This window comes from Papio anubis, chromosome 1 (genome assembly GCF_008728515.1).
Source record: "Papio anubis isolate 15944 chromosome 1, Panubis1.0, whole genome shotgun sequence".
NCBI classification, from domain to species: domain Eukaryota; kingdom Metazoa; phylum Chordata; class Mammalia; order Primates; family Cercopithecidae; genus Papio; species Papio anubis.
The window spans coordinates 89,805,560-89,820,004 of NC_044976.1; the positions used below are offsets into that span (position 1 = coordinate 89,805,560).

The 14,445-nt window shown below is 45.6% G+C and overlaps 1 protein-coding gene and 1 non-coding gene across 2 annotated transcripts; both read right to left on the minus strand.

Annotated features, from left to right (window-relative positions):
- Positions 1–8,983: 8,983 nt before the first annotated feature.
- On the minus strand, positions 8,984–11,076 carry LOC110744210. Its single transcript, XM_021943980.2, has one exon. It carries the CDS (start codon positions 9,909–9,911, stop codon positions 9,498–9,500), a length of 414 nt encoding a protein of 137 aa, XP_021799672.2. The 5' UTR covers positions 9,912–11,076; the 3' UTR covers positions 8,984–9,497.
- Positions 10,753–10,919, minus strand: LOC116271858. Its single transcript, XR_004180606.1, has one exon. It is a non-coding gene; the product is annotated as a U1 spliceosomal RNA (small nuclear RNA).
- Positions 11,077–14,445: the final 3,369 nt, after the last annotated feature.

The window sequence follows — 14,445 nt, forward strand, 5'->3', positions numbered from 1 at the left end:
CAAAGTGCTGGGCTTACAGGTGTGATCTACTGTGCCCGGATCACCTGCACATTTAAAATTGTGAACCTCTGTATACTTCAGCAACTTTTCGAATATTTCTTTGACACAAAGTTCTCAGAAATCTTAAAGCTAGCATTTCAGAATAGAAAAAAAGAGATTCTGGTTCACCGGTGAAAATTTTACTAATAAAATTTAAAAACAAAAAGAAAGCTACTAACGTACATCAGCTCAGAACAGACTAAACACTACTAGATCACTTCCCTTCAACTTCGTGAAGCACTGGGATTCATTATTTCGACAAAGAAAGGATGAACAACACTGTAACCCAAAGAAAAGATACCACTGCAAGAAAAGACTTCCTTTCGAAAGCAGCTCTAGCAGCAAAAGATAGGAGGAAAGCGAGGAAACCATGCCAAATGTCTCGGTTAACTCTTCGGTGAAAAGGACGCCAAATGAGATGATGTAAGAAGCCCCAAAGATAGGCAGACACAGGGAAATCACAGCAACTCTTTGGAGTGCAAACACCAACACCACAATCCAACCTACCGGAAATCCTGCGGTTAATTTGAGGCTTGTCCCGCTAGTCATGAGGTGATTCAGTGATGGCTACAAACGCTCCTCATGTACATCCTGGACCTGGCACACCTGGCTTGCCCATCACCAGCCTGGACACACCGCCAGGCGCAGAATCCCGGAGGCCAAATAAAGACGCCAACTTTGCAAGTCAGAGGCGCGAGCACTCTGGGCCTCTCAGGTCCTCAGAGGGAACCGATTTCCGGCTGTGAGGGTCGGGGTGCGAAGTCAGTGTCCTGCACAGGATATACCAGGGCGTGCCCCGAAGCTGCTCAGTTCCCTCCATCCCCTGGGATGCCACAGAACACCCACCAGCGACTTTCTTCCCCAGCGCCCACAAAAGGTGGGCTGCCGGCGGCCCGACCGGCGAAGAATCCAGCACAGGGAACTTAGGCCCCGGCGGTGCGCCCCTCCCGCCCCCCCCCCCCCCCCCCCCCCCCCCCCCCAGCGGTGCGCCCGCGGGTCCCGGATTCACCGCCCGCAGGGCCTGGCGCGGGGCCCTCACCTCCCAAACGCCAGGTGGACTTCGCCCTAAACCTTAATTTCCCACGCAGACTGCAGCTGCGGCGGCGGGCGCCGCAAGTCGCCGTCCCGCGTTCCCAAAAGCACCGCGCTCACTCAGAAGCTCAGACAGCCTCGCCACCCTCACCTTCCCCTCCCAGTACCGCCGCTGTCTCAACCGCCACCCAGCCCCTACCCTGCAGCCCGCTGACTCCTCAGGGTCCAGTTCGGCCGCGTCAGGAGAGCCCAAGGCGCAGGCACGGCGGGGCCTTAAAGTGACCCGGCCGCCTCTACCGCCCAACGGGTTAGAGCAGGTTAGGGGCCGCCGGGGCCAAGAAAAGGAGTAACTGAGGGATGGACCGAGAGCAGCGGAGACAGGGAAATCCCTCTCTCCCCTCCGCCTCTTGTTCAAAGCACCAGCCATCCACCCTGCAAATCGCTGATTTCCCCGGCCACTTGAACCGCCCCTGCCAAGTTAAAGAGGCAGAAGACACACCGCCACTGGGGCCGGAGCGACCCCTACGCTTAGGACTGCAGGCCTCACGCTGCCACACCGCCCCCGAGTCTGACTTCCAGGCCTGGGCATGCGGTGCAGACGCGCGGGTTTCAGAAGGCAGCCCCCAGCTCCCCCTGAGAGGTGACCTTAGGTCACTCGCAAAAACAACCCAAGTGTCAATGGCACTTGTAATTGTTTTCTAACTTAAATTTATAACAGATGTTGCAGATGGGCTTCCACTGAAACAAGCCTTTGAGAAAAAGAAAAACTTTTTTTTTAACAAGATTAGGAAATACCAAGAAATAGAAAGTAAAGCCATGCCGTCCACCCAGCTAAAAACTTTGAAAACTTGAAATTTTATCTAAGCCAAATGTTTGCATAACTTTAGGTCATGCCATTATTTAAAGTCAATTCCATTTAACAATTTCATTGCAACTGAATCCATCTTGTATAAGAAAACTAAGATACATCCCTGATAATCTACCTCTCCCCTCCTGTATTCCATCCATGAGCAAATCCTACTGGTTTTTACCTTTCAAATTTTCTTGAATCTGTCCTATCTCCTCCATCACCACCCTAGTCTAGGATACCTTCACCTGGGGAGTGGGGGTGGAGAGACTACTGACCTGGTCTTCTTGTGGTTTATCCATATCCCCTTTATTGCCTCTCTAATCTCAACACAACAGGCAGAGTGGCTTTATCAAAATGTAATATGACCCTGTCACTTCTAAGCCTAAACCACTTAAACACCTTCCCATTCTCTTAAACAAAACCTCTTAACTAACCAAGCCCTGAATGGCCAGGAGCCTTGCCCACTTCTCCATCTCTTCTCACTACTCAGACCAACTCCATCCTGCTCTCTCTGTTCCAGCCAAACTGGCCTCTTTTATTCCCTATTTACCAGCTTCCTGGCCTCCACAGAGCTTTTGCTTATGCTCTGCTCTGTGCCTGGAAGGTTCTTCTAACCCCTGTCCTTCTGAGAACAGCTGTACTCTCCACCTCTGAGAAGCACCTTCTGACCTCCTTACGGTGGTCCCTTACTCCTATCACGTTGCATGAAACTGTAATTGGGTGGTTATTTTAGTGAATTTCTTACTATCAGCTACATAAGCCCAGAATTTGGTTTTGTTTGGCTCATGGTTTGTATTTCCACATTTGCTAAATACATATTTGTTCATAAATGAGAATGATAGATGCTAGAAGTTGAAGTAATTTGGCATAAAGTCAGAGAAAGGTAAAATGTCACAATCTGACATTTGGAGTCAGAATGTAGAAACTTCAGTTATATTAAAACTGATTTTGGGGGCACTCCCAAGATGGTCAAATAGAAACAGCTCCAGCCTCCGTCTCCCAGCATGAGCGACACAGAAGACGAGTGATTTCTGCATTTTCAACTGAAGTGCCGAGTTCATCTCACTGGGTTGTGTTGGATGGTTGGCACTGGTGGGGGGGTGCAGCCCGACTAGTGAGAGCTGAAGCAGGGCGAGGCACCGCCTCACCTGGGAAACTCAAGGGGGAAGGGAATTCCTTTTCCTAGCGAAAGGAAATTGAGACACACAACACCTGGAAAATTGGGTAACTCCCATCCTAATACTGTGCTTTCTACCAAGGGTCTTAGCAAATGGCACACCAGGAGATTATATCCCACACCTGGCCCAAAGGGTCCCACACCCACGGAGCCTCCCTCATTGCTAGCACAGCAGTCTGAGATCTAACTGAAAGCCAGCAGCGAGGCTGGGGGAGGGGCGCCTGCCATTGCTGAGGCTTAAGTAGGTAAGCAAAGCCCCTGGGAAGCTCGAACTGGGTGAAGCCCACCTCAGCTCAAGGGGGCCTGCCTGTCTCTGTAGACTCCATCTCTGGGAATAGGGCATAGCTAAACAAAAAGCAACAGAAACCTCGGGAGAGATAAATGACCCTGTCTGACAGCTTTGAAGAGAGCAGTGGATCTCCCAGCATGGAGGTTGAGATCTGAGAACGGACAGACTGCCTGCTCAAGTAGGTCCCTGACCCCTGAGTAGCCTAAATGGGAGACATCCCCCACTAGGTGCAGACCAACACCTCACACCTCACACGGTGGGGTACACCCCTGAGACGAAGCTTCCAGAGCAAGAATCAGAGAGCAACACTCGCTGTTCAGCAATATTCTATCTTCTGCAGCCTCCGCTGCTGATACCCAGGCAAACTGGGTCAGGAGTGAACTTCAAGCAATCTCCAACAGACCTACAGCTGAGGGTCCTGACTGTTAGAAGGAAAACTGACTGTTAGAAGGAAAACTAACAAACAGAAAGGACACCCACACCAAAACCCCATCAGTTCGTCCCCGTCATCAAAGACCAAAGGCAGATAAAACCACAAAGATGGGAAAAAAGCAGGGCAGAAAAGCCAGAAATTCAAAGAATCAGAGCGCATCTCCCCCTCCAAAGGAATGCAGCTCATCGCCAGCAACGGATCAAAGCTGGACGGAGAATGACTTTGATGAGTTAAGAGAAGAAGGCTTCAGTCAATCAAATTTCTCAGAGCTAAAGGAGGAACTATGTACCCAGTGCAAAGAAACTAAAAATCTTGAAAAAAGAATGGAAGAATGGATAACTAGAATAATCAATGCAGAGAAGGCCATAAACGAACTGAGAGAGTTAAAAACCATGACACAAGAAATATGTAACAAATGCACAAGCTTCAGTAATCGACTTGATCAACTGGAAGAAGGAGTATCAATGATTGAAGATCAAAAGAATGAAACGAAGTGAGAAGAGAAGTCTAGAGAAAAAAGAGGAAAAAGAAATGAACAAAGCCTCCAAGAAATATGGGATTATGTGAAAAGATCAAATCTACGTCTGATTGGTGTGCCTGAGAGTGAGGGGGAAAATGGAACCAAGTTGGAAAACACTCTTCAGGATATCATCCAGGAGAACTTCCCCAAGCTAGTAAGGCAGGCCAACATTCAACTTCAGGAAATACAGAGAACGCCACAAAGATACTCCTCAAGAAGAGCAACACCAAGACACATAATTGTCAGATTCACCAAAGTTGAAATGAAGGAAAAAATGTTAAGGGCAGCCAGAGAGAAAGTCGGGTTACCCACAAAGGGAAGCCCATCAGACTAACAGCAGATCTCTCGGCAGAAACTCTCCAAGCCAGAAGAGAGTGGGGGCCAATAGTCAACATTCTTAAAGCAAAGAATTTTCAACCCAGAATTTCATATCCAGCCAAACTAAGTTTCATAAGTGAAGGAGAAATAAAATCCTTTACAGACAAGCAAATGCTTAGAGATTTTGTCACCACCAGGCCTGCCCTACAAGAGATCCTGAAGGAAGCACTAAACATGGAAAGGAACAACAGGTACCACCCATTGCAAAAACATGGCATCACAATTAAAAGAACTAGAGAAGCAAGAGCAAACACATTCAAAAGCTAGCAGAAGGCAAGAAATAACTAAGATCAGAGCAGAACTGAAGGAGATAGAGACACAAAAACCCTCCAAAAATATCAATGAATCCAGGAGCTGGTTTTTTGAAAAGATGAACAAAATTCACAGACTGTTAGCAAGACTAATAAAGAAGAAAAGAGAGAAGAATCAAAAGAACACAATAAAAAATGATAAAGGGGATATCACCACCAACCACACAGAAATACAAACTACCATCAGAGAATACTATAACACCTCTATGCAAATAAACTAGAAAACCTAGAAGAAATGGATAATTTCCTGGACACTTACACTCTTCAAGACTAAACCAGGAAGAGTTGAATCCTGAATAGACCAATAATAGCAGGCTCTGAAATTAAGGCAATAATTAATAGCCTACCAACCAAAAAAAGTCTGGGACCAGACGGATTCACAGCTGAATTCTACCAGAGGTACAAGGAGGAGATGGTACCATTCCTTCTGAAACTATTACAATCAATGGAAAAAAGAGGGAATCCTCTAATTCATTTTACAGAGGCCAACATCATCCTGATACAAAATGACAGAGATGCACAACAAAAAAGAATTTTTAGACCAATATGCCTGATGAACATCGATGCAAAATCCTCCAATACAAAATACTGGCAAACCGAAGATCCAGCAGCACATCAAAAGCTTATCACCATGATCAAATTAGGGCTTCATCCCTCGGATGCAAGGCTGGTTCAACATATGCAAATCAATAAATGTAATCCAGCATATAAACAGAACCAAAGACAAAAACCACATGATTGTATCTCAATAGATGCAGAAAAAGGCCTTTGACAAAATTCAGCAACCCTTCATGCTAAAAACTCTCTCAATAAATTCGGTATTGATGGAACGTATCTCAAAATAATAAGAGCTATTTATGACAAACCCACAGCCAATATCATACTGAATGAGCAAAGAGCACTGGAGAAGCATTCCCTTTGAAAACTGGCACAAGCAGGATGCCCTCTAGAACCACTGCTACTCAACATAGTGTTGGAAGTTCTGGCTAGGGCAATCAGGCAAGAAGAAAGAAATCAAGGGTATTCAGTTGGAAAAAGAAGTCAAATTGTCCCTGTTTGCAGATCACATGATTGTATATTTAGAAACCCATTGTCTCAGCCCAAAATCTCCTTAAGCTGATAAGCAACTTCAGCAAAGTCTCAGGATACAAAATCATTGTGCAAAAATCACAAGCATTCTTATACACCAGTAACAGACAAACAGAGCCAAATCATGAATGAACTTCCATTCTAGTGCTTCAAAGAATAAAATACCTAGGAATCCAACATAAAAGGGATGGACCTCTTCAAAGAGGAGAACTACAAACCACTGCTCCAGTGAAATAAAGAGACACAAATGGAAGAACATTCCATGCTCATGGATGGGAAGAATTAATACCATGAAAATGGCCATACTGCCAAAGGTAATTTATAGATTTAATGCCATCCCCATCAAGCTACCAACGACTTTCTTCACACAATTGGAAAAAACTACTTTAAAGTTCATATGGAACCAAAAAAGAGCCCGCATTGCCAAGATAATCCTAAGTCAAAAGAACAAAGCTGGAGGCATCACACTACCTGACTTCAAACTATACTACAAGGCTACAGTAACCAAAACAGCATGGTTCTGGTACCAAAACAGAGATATAGACCAATGGAACAGAACAGAGCCCTCAGAAATAATACCACACATCTATAGCCATCTGATCTTTGACAAAAACAAGAAATGGGGAAAGGATTCCTTATTTAATAAATAGTGCTGGGAAAATTGGCTAGCCATAAGTAGAAAGCTGAAACTGGATCTTTTCCTTACTCCTTATACGAAAATTAATTCAAGATGGATTAGAGACTTAAATGTTAGACCTAAAACCATAAAAACCCTAGAAGAAAACCTAGGTAATACCATTCAGGACATAGGCATGGGCAAGGATTTCATGTCTAAAACACCAAAAGCAATGGCAACAAAAGCCAAAATAGACAAATGGGATCTAATTAAACTGAAGAGCTTCTGTACAGCAAAAGAAACTACCATCAGAGTGAACAGGCAACCTACAGAATGGGAGAAAATGTTTGCAATCTACCCATCTGACAAAGATCGAATATCCAGAACCTACAAATAACTTAAACAAATTTATAAGAAAAAAATAAACAACCCCATCAAGAAGTGGGCAAATGATATGAGCAGACACTTCAAAAGAAGACATTTATGCAGCCAACAGACACAGGAAAAAATGCTCATCATCACTGGTCATCAGAGAAATGCAAATCAAAACCACAATGAGATACCATCTCATACCAGTTAGAATGGTGATCACTAAAAAGTCAGGAAATAACAGGTGCTGGAGAGGATGTGGAGAAACGGGAACAGTTTTACACTGTTGGTGGGACTGTAAACTAGTTCAACCATTGTGGAAGACAGTCTGGTGATTCCTCAAGGATCTAGAACTAGAAATGCCATTTGACCCAGCAATCCCATTACTGGGTATATACCCAAAGGATTATAAATCATGCTGCTATAAAGACACATGCACACGTAAGTTTATCATGGTACTATTCGCAATAGCAAAGACTTGGAACCTTGGGTCGTGGTGGCTGGAAGCTAACCCAAGTGGCGGGCCACCTCTGGAGTATTCTCTGTGCTGGATCTAATCTCGAATTTACAGTTCCTCTGCTCAAAGCCTGTCTTTGAAAGTGGGGGTGTTTCTGGTGGGTTGCTGCAATTTGGAATACTGGGAACTAAATAAAGCCTTTACTACTTTCATCTAGTCTCAGGGCAAACCCCTGGGTAACCCAAAGGCCATTAGACGGATTCCCGTGCTGGACTTTTCCTTGCGTTAGGCCACATCTCACTATGGAGTGAGGATCAGGAAGTAAAGGTCCCGGAAGGAGAGAAGCTGCAGGGGCTGGGGAGACTCTTCCTTGGTCGGAGAGGCGTCAGCGGCCCAAAGAAAAGGGAGGATTGTGGGGAGGTATGGGCATAGAGATGAGTGAGGGGAGCTGCAGAGACAGAGTCTTACTCAGAGGTGTGCCCAGACACCCTGAACCAAGTTACTTAACCTCCTCCACCACCGTGGCATCTGCGGGGTCCGTGGGCCTGTCGGTCTTCCGGGAGGAATTCTGTGTCCCTGTTATTGTGTATCAACAGATGTTAGCCTGATATTTATATTTTTAATGAAAGAAAACGAACTCCAGAATTTGGGAACTGTTTTTCCGGTTTTGCTTTATACCTTTTGGAAATTCCTTAGAAGGATTTGATCTGAGAAGCCTTGGGGTGTGACTATGGTAGACAACGGATGATTAATTTTCATCCAAAAGTCTTTGGCAGATTCCCCCACTCTCGGCTCCCCAGTCTAACAGTAGTTTGAAACAGAAGATCAGCAACATTTGGAAAGTTTTTTTTTCTTTGTGTTTTAATGATAAACTTGATTTATTAAATTCCAAAAGTTTTCTTATTCCGAGGTTGTCTTTCTATATTTTGAGTATAAAACGATGGCCATACTTATGTTGGAACCACCAAGGTTCTTCTCTTCACTTGTTTATTTGTAATTTGTAATCTGAGAATTTCCTGAGTAAACTGGGAACTGTTATATGTAATTCCTTATTTTTGAACATTCTTTGTAAACAGGAATCAGGATTTGGGGTGGGGAGGGAGGGAGGAGTAGGAGTCCTGATTTGTGTAAGGGAATATAATGGATTACTTACGTGATGGAGCAAAGGATTTAAAAACTCTTAGCGTCCCCAGATTTCCCCTTTTACTGTTTGCTGAAGAAAATTCTGTCTTTGACTCCCTTCCTTACCCTCTCCTGGCCTGTGAGAAGCTTCTTCCCTATTCGGTTTACTTCCTCCTCGCCTCCCGGCCCACCGCTCCCCAACCCCGTAGCCCCCTCCTCTTTTTCAGTGAAGCTGCTGGAGGAAAGTCGGGTTTGGGAGAAGACGCACACAGGCAAGGACAGCAGGAGAACAATGACATAGTTACACTTTTGTCGCCAGCACTTTTATTAAGACGTTGTGAAAAGACAAAGACAACTGAGGAGGGCAGAGAATAATATCTCCGTTTCAGCTATTCCAGGATGTTGTGCCAATTGTCCAGAGTCCTTGATCCGATGTAGTAAAGAGCTAGGGACATTTTCCCTGAAGGCTTTGATTGCTGGCAAAATCTCATTAAAGGTGTATATATTGATAGGTTGGCCACAGGATGGATAAAAGAAGAGCCTCTGGCCTACATCTGCCAAGATATAGGTGTAAGAATGCTCTCTGCAGCATTATTTTTTACTGTAAAATAGCAGAACGAATTTATTATTCAATAATTATAAAATGTTCAAATGTATGTGACTATATTCGGACAATGAAAAATGCAGATGTTAAAAATAGACAACACTGACGATTCACTGATGAAAATAACAGATGATGTTACTGATGAAAATAATAACAGACGACAATTATTGAGCATTTATGGCACTCTTACATGCATTACCTTATTTAAAGTTCAGAACAACCAAGGAAATGAGTGACTTGTGGCGGCCGTGAGAGGTTCCGAGGCACAAAAGGAAGATAAGCATTCGAGGAACACCAGGATAGAAGACCTGCAGTAGGAGAAGCGAGAGGAAGAGGAGTCCGCCAGGTGGGATGCTGGAAGCCGCTGGATAGCTCGGCGGAGAGACGGCGCTCCTGCTCCGAAAGCCTCCCTGTGACCGCACGCCTCCGGCCGCCTTCTTCCAGGAAGACGCGTCCTGCTTTCCTCTGGTCTCCGGTGAGACGCTGCAAAGCGCATCGTCCTCGAGTATTTCTCTTCTCCCCAAGACCCTCCGAAGGAAGGATGGGCGGACGGAAGCTTCACCCCTAAGTGGTCAAACGCGCAGAGCTCCGGCTTCCGCAGGAGCATTTCCCGAGTGTCTCTCATGGGTAAGTGTGGGCCATGTAGGGTAATGCCTCCCGTTCCCTGAGGAGCAGTGCGGGAGTTGCCCACGTGGCCAGCTCCTGGGCCACGCGAGCCAGGCCCTCCAGGAGAAGCGAGGAGTCCTGGGCCCTGACCGGCTATGCCAAGAGAAGCAGCAAGAGAAGGGGTCCCCTTCCGCCTCAGCGTCTCTGTCCTCCTGGGGTTAAGAGACGGGCATCCAACTCCCTTTACAAGTGCTGGAGAGGAGACTAGGTCTTTCCCACGACGGCTGGGGAGGAAGAGGAGGCAGAGGCGGATGAGGAAGCCAGCTGAGACGTGTGAAGCAGCTCTGGCTACAGCGGGTAGGGAGAGGGCCCGTGAGACCCAGGAGCCTCCGTGCGGAGCCAGGCTTCAGGAGCAGCCGCCTTGTTCCTGGAAGGGGTGCCTCCGTCCATCTTGTCTCCAAAGACTGTAGGGAGACCTTCTCGCCCGGTAGGAAAGCGACGTCTCCCATGCTTTCCCAACACGCAGGCCTTGTGTCCTTTCTCCTGCTACTGTCTGCCTGCTAGCCTGCGGGGGCTGCGGCTGCCGCGGTTCCACGCTTGGTGGACGCTGCCTGCCCGCCAGCCAAGAGCCGCGGTTGCAGGCGGGAGTTGGGGAGTAGTGTGCAGGTCCGAAGGAGACCCAAGCTCTTGGTCAGGGCTTTTTTGCTATAGCCAAATTCAGCGTGTAAAAGAGAGCTCACATCTGTCTGTTCGTGAGCTTCAGTGAGAACACCAAGGAAGCGCACTCAAGTTCCCTAGGAGGGCGGGAAGGGTCTCTGGCGGCGATATCCGCGTCGGTGGTGAGCCAAGGCAATGTCAGGAGAGTGAGCGCGCGAACCCAGCCGCCGGGCAGCACTAACACCACCGCAGATCAGGGCCCCGCGTGTGGGGATATCGCAGGGGTCAGCGCTGCCGAAGTGCGGTGGACTAGCCTCGTCCAGGGAGAACCCCCTTCCTGACCACGGCCTGTCCCCCGCCAGGTAAGGGGAGAGGAGGGACAGCACAGCCTCCTCTCCCCTGGCCGGACGCTCAGGGTCACCACCTTCCCCTCTGTTGTCCCCTCGCCATTTTTCCAAATCACTCTCCTCCAAAGATTCCACCGACAGTCACCCTCCCGACAACCCAGGCCTCCCTCAGCAGCGGCTCCCACCCCGCGATTCTCCCACACGCGATGGCTATGGGCTCCCACCCCATAGCCACCGCGCCCTCTCACCCCGCGATTCTCCCCGCCGCCTCTGCCGAGTCTGTGCACTTCACCTCCCTGGCTCCCGCTCCCTACTGAGCTTCCAGTGGACGAGAGGCAGGACCGGGCGAAGGCCATTCTGCTGCCCTTCTAGCTTCGGAATTACCCAATGCACGGGTTTCAACCGTAGCCGGCAAGATGCGTGTCTCCGGTTTTCCGAGGCTTTGGAGCCTGCACAATTGTTGTACAAAAGGTGGTGGCTCCGCCTAGCGTTGGATGGGCGCTTGCTCTGCGTGGTGATGCGGGAGCGAGGGTCGACCGTCGGTGTGTCGCAGTCGGGTGGTGTGCTTGCTTCCAAATCTGCAGTTGGCTGGTTCGAGCCTTTTCTGTGGAGCGTTTCTTGCACTTTAAAAATGCTTAAACCGCTGGCAACTTTCTTGTGTCCAGCACATGCTCTAATGGAAAGGCAGAGGGCGACCAACTTTAAAGCGAGACCAACTTTACCCTCCTCTCCTCCATGTCTCCCATACCACATGAGGACTTAAATCAAGGTCCGCTAGGATTCAGGGCTCGCTCTCTTTCTTTCTCTCTCCTCTCTCTCTCTCTCTCTCTCTCTCTCTCTCTCTCTCTCTCTCTCTCTCTCTCCTCTCTCTCTCTCGTCTCGTACTGTTACTAGACTGGAGTGCAGTGGCGCGATCTCCGACTCTCTGGTTCAAGTGATTCTCTTGCCTCAGCCTCCCGAGTAGCTGGGATTATAGGCACGCTCCACCATGCCCAGCTAAATTTTGTCACTGTGAACATAACTGGGAACATAACATAGCTTCAAAACTGGGAAGTCTTGTATAAAATAACAGATCGTGTCTAAATACTAAATACCTTAATGATTTTTTTTAATGATCACAATAGAATGGAATGAAAAAGGGAGAAAAGGAAGAAGAAGGAAGTGTAAAATGAAAGAGGTAAGTCTCTAGAGACACTTCCTCCAGCTTCCTGTTCTTTTGGCTTGGAAAGTTAGAATTAATCTTTAGCAGAAGTTCTTAAGCTTTCTTAGTTTAAGGCACATTTAGTGTTTAGATGAAGCATGGGTGGAGGTTCAAGTATCTTATATGACTGAAGATTAAGGACTCTGAATGCAAAAGGGCCTAAGGGTTAAAACCATCCTGAATTTTTATATCTCCATAACAACTTTCTGGTATCCAGTTACCCGAGAAAGGGAAGTAAGCAAAAAGAACTCAGGAAGAAGCAAAATACAAGTCAGAAAAGGCCATGGACCATGCCATTGGAGTTGGCAATTATATTTCTTGGAATATTCCCTGAAGAATAAAAGGGCATATACTAAGTTATAGTCACAAGGATGCACAGCAAGTTACTGATATAATAGCAAGAAGGTGGAAACTATCTAAGTTGTCTAGCACTGGGTGCTTATTTAATAAATCCAACAAGAGAATTCTAAAGAGCCATTCAAAAAGATGTAACAACATCGTAAGTGATAAAAGCAGCTTACCAAAAAGTATTAATATATTCCTTTTTCACACAAAAAATTTAAGATATAACTGCTATCATTTAAACGTGTCCCCCAAAGTTCATGTATTGAGAACTTAATCCCCAATGCAGCAGTACTGAAAGGTAGGAACTTTAGGAGGTGATTAGGTCATGAATGCTTTGCCTTCATGGATGGATTAATGCTGTTATCAAAGGAATGGATTCATTACCAAGAGAGTGGTTGTCATAAAAGCAAATCTGACCCCTCTTGCTCGCTCGTGCTCTATCTTTCTCTCTCTCTCTCATTCTTACTCTCTTGCCCTTCCACCATCCACTATGGGATAATGCAGCAAGAAGGTCCTCACCAGATACAGCCCTTTGATCTTGGGCTTCCCAGTCTCTAGACTGTAAGAAATAAATTTCTGTTCTTTAACAATTACCCAGTCTATGTATTCTGTTGCAGCAGCAGAAAACAAAGACAATAACAGAGTTTAGAAAGATATGCATTATACTAAATCAAGTGATAAAAGCAAGTTACCAAACAGCATATATCTAGCTATGGTCCTGATTAAGAGTTCAGTTGTAAGTAGTATATGTGTGTTGAGGAAAGAATTTGGAAGGATGCTGTCAGGGATATTATCTGTTGATGACAGAATTGTCAACATCATCCCTATCCTTTCAAGTTCTTTCACAGTGCCTGGAAGCCTGGAAACTACATTTCCCAGATTCCTTGTAGGCCGGATTTTGGCTTAGGCTCTGTGAATGAAAGGCACTCATGTGAAAGTAAGAACACTGGAGAGAAGCAACCATATTCTTCCTCCAGCAGTGGCTGATAGAAGTGGGGACAGATGTTAGAGTGATGTGTACATGGCTTCTGGGTAAAGCTCCTGATAATCACCCACTGTAGGGCTATAGGTGGCTGATATCATAAGTGGTGGCTTCCTATTATTCTACCATTTCTTGATATCCTCAGAGTAATATCAGTTATTACCAATCTTCTTTCCCTATATCAGTGCTCTTCTTGCGAAAATACTTGTAGCAATTTATCTTTTCCTGTTTTAGTTTAAAAAAGAAATGATCTCTAGTATGTGAGATGATAAGTGACCTTTTTATTCTTATTAACATTTTCTGGGTTTTTAAAATGTGTACTGCATTTGTAATATGAGAGGAGGTTTTGAGATTTTTAATTCACTCTTGAGGCCTTTGGTAAGCACTAAATTATGCATACTTTTCTTGCACAATTTTAAAACCCTTGATTACCTGTTTTCCATGTTAAAAGGAAAGGACTACTGAAGAAAATGTAACAACAGGAGTAAGATGTGATAGCTGATAGAAAAGGAGTCAGAAAAAGCAGTTTTTAAAAAAATTTACATAACCATCACCCAATACCCCCGCCCCACTCAAACACACACACACACACACACACACACACACACACAAACACACACACACAGACAATATAAAACATTCTGGAAGTATTCGGTATAAGGAGAAACTTCTCTAAATACCTCAGCAAAATAACAAATACTTGCTATGTAAGTACAACAACTGCTATTCATATTAATTATTGCATTAAATTATGTACTTTACATCCCGTTAAAGACATGAGGGAAAAGCTTTGATAGATTGATGTTCCTGTGAATAACTGAAACAAAAATATTTATCTGCTATTTTAAAACAACTGCTTTTTCAGAGTAATTCATGTGTTGCCTTTTATTTTAGATACTTTTCACTAACACCTTTAAAATTTTGCATTCAGTGGTTATACTATTTTGTTCATTTCTAAGACTCTTAGCAGAAAGAGCCATGGTACTGATTAATTGGACATTTAACACATAGAAAACTATCC

Excerpts from the sequence above, each read along its gene's own strand:
- LOC110744210 (XM_021943980.2), bottom strand. The coding sequence starts at position 9,911 with ATGAGAGACACTCGGGAAATGCTCCTGCGGAAGCCGGAGCTCTGCGCG.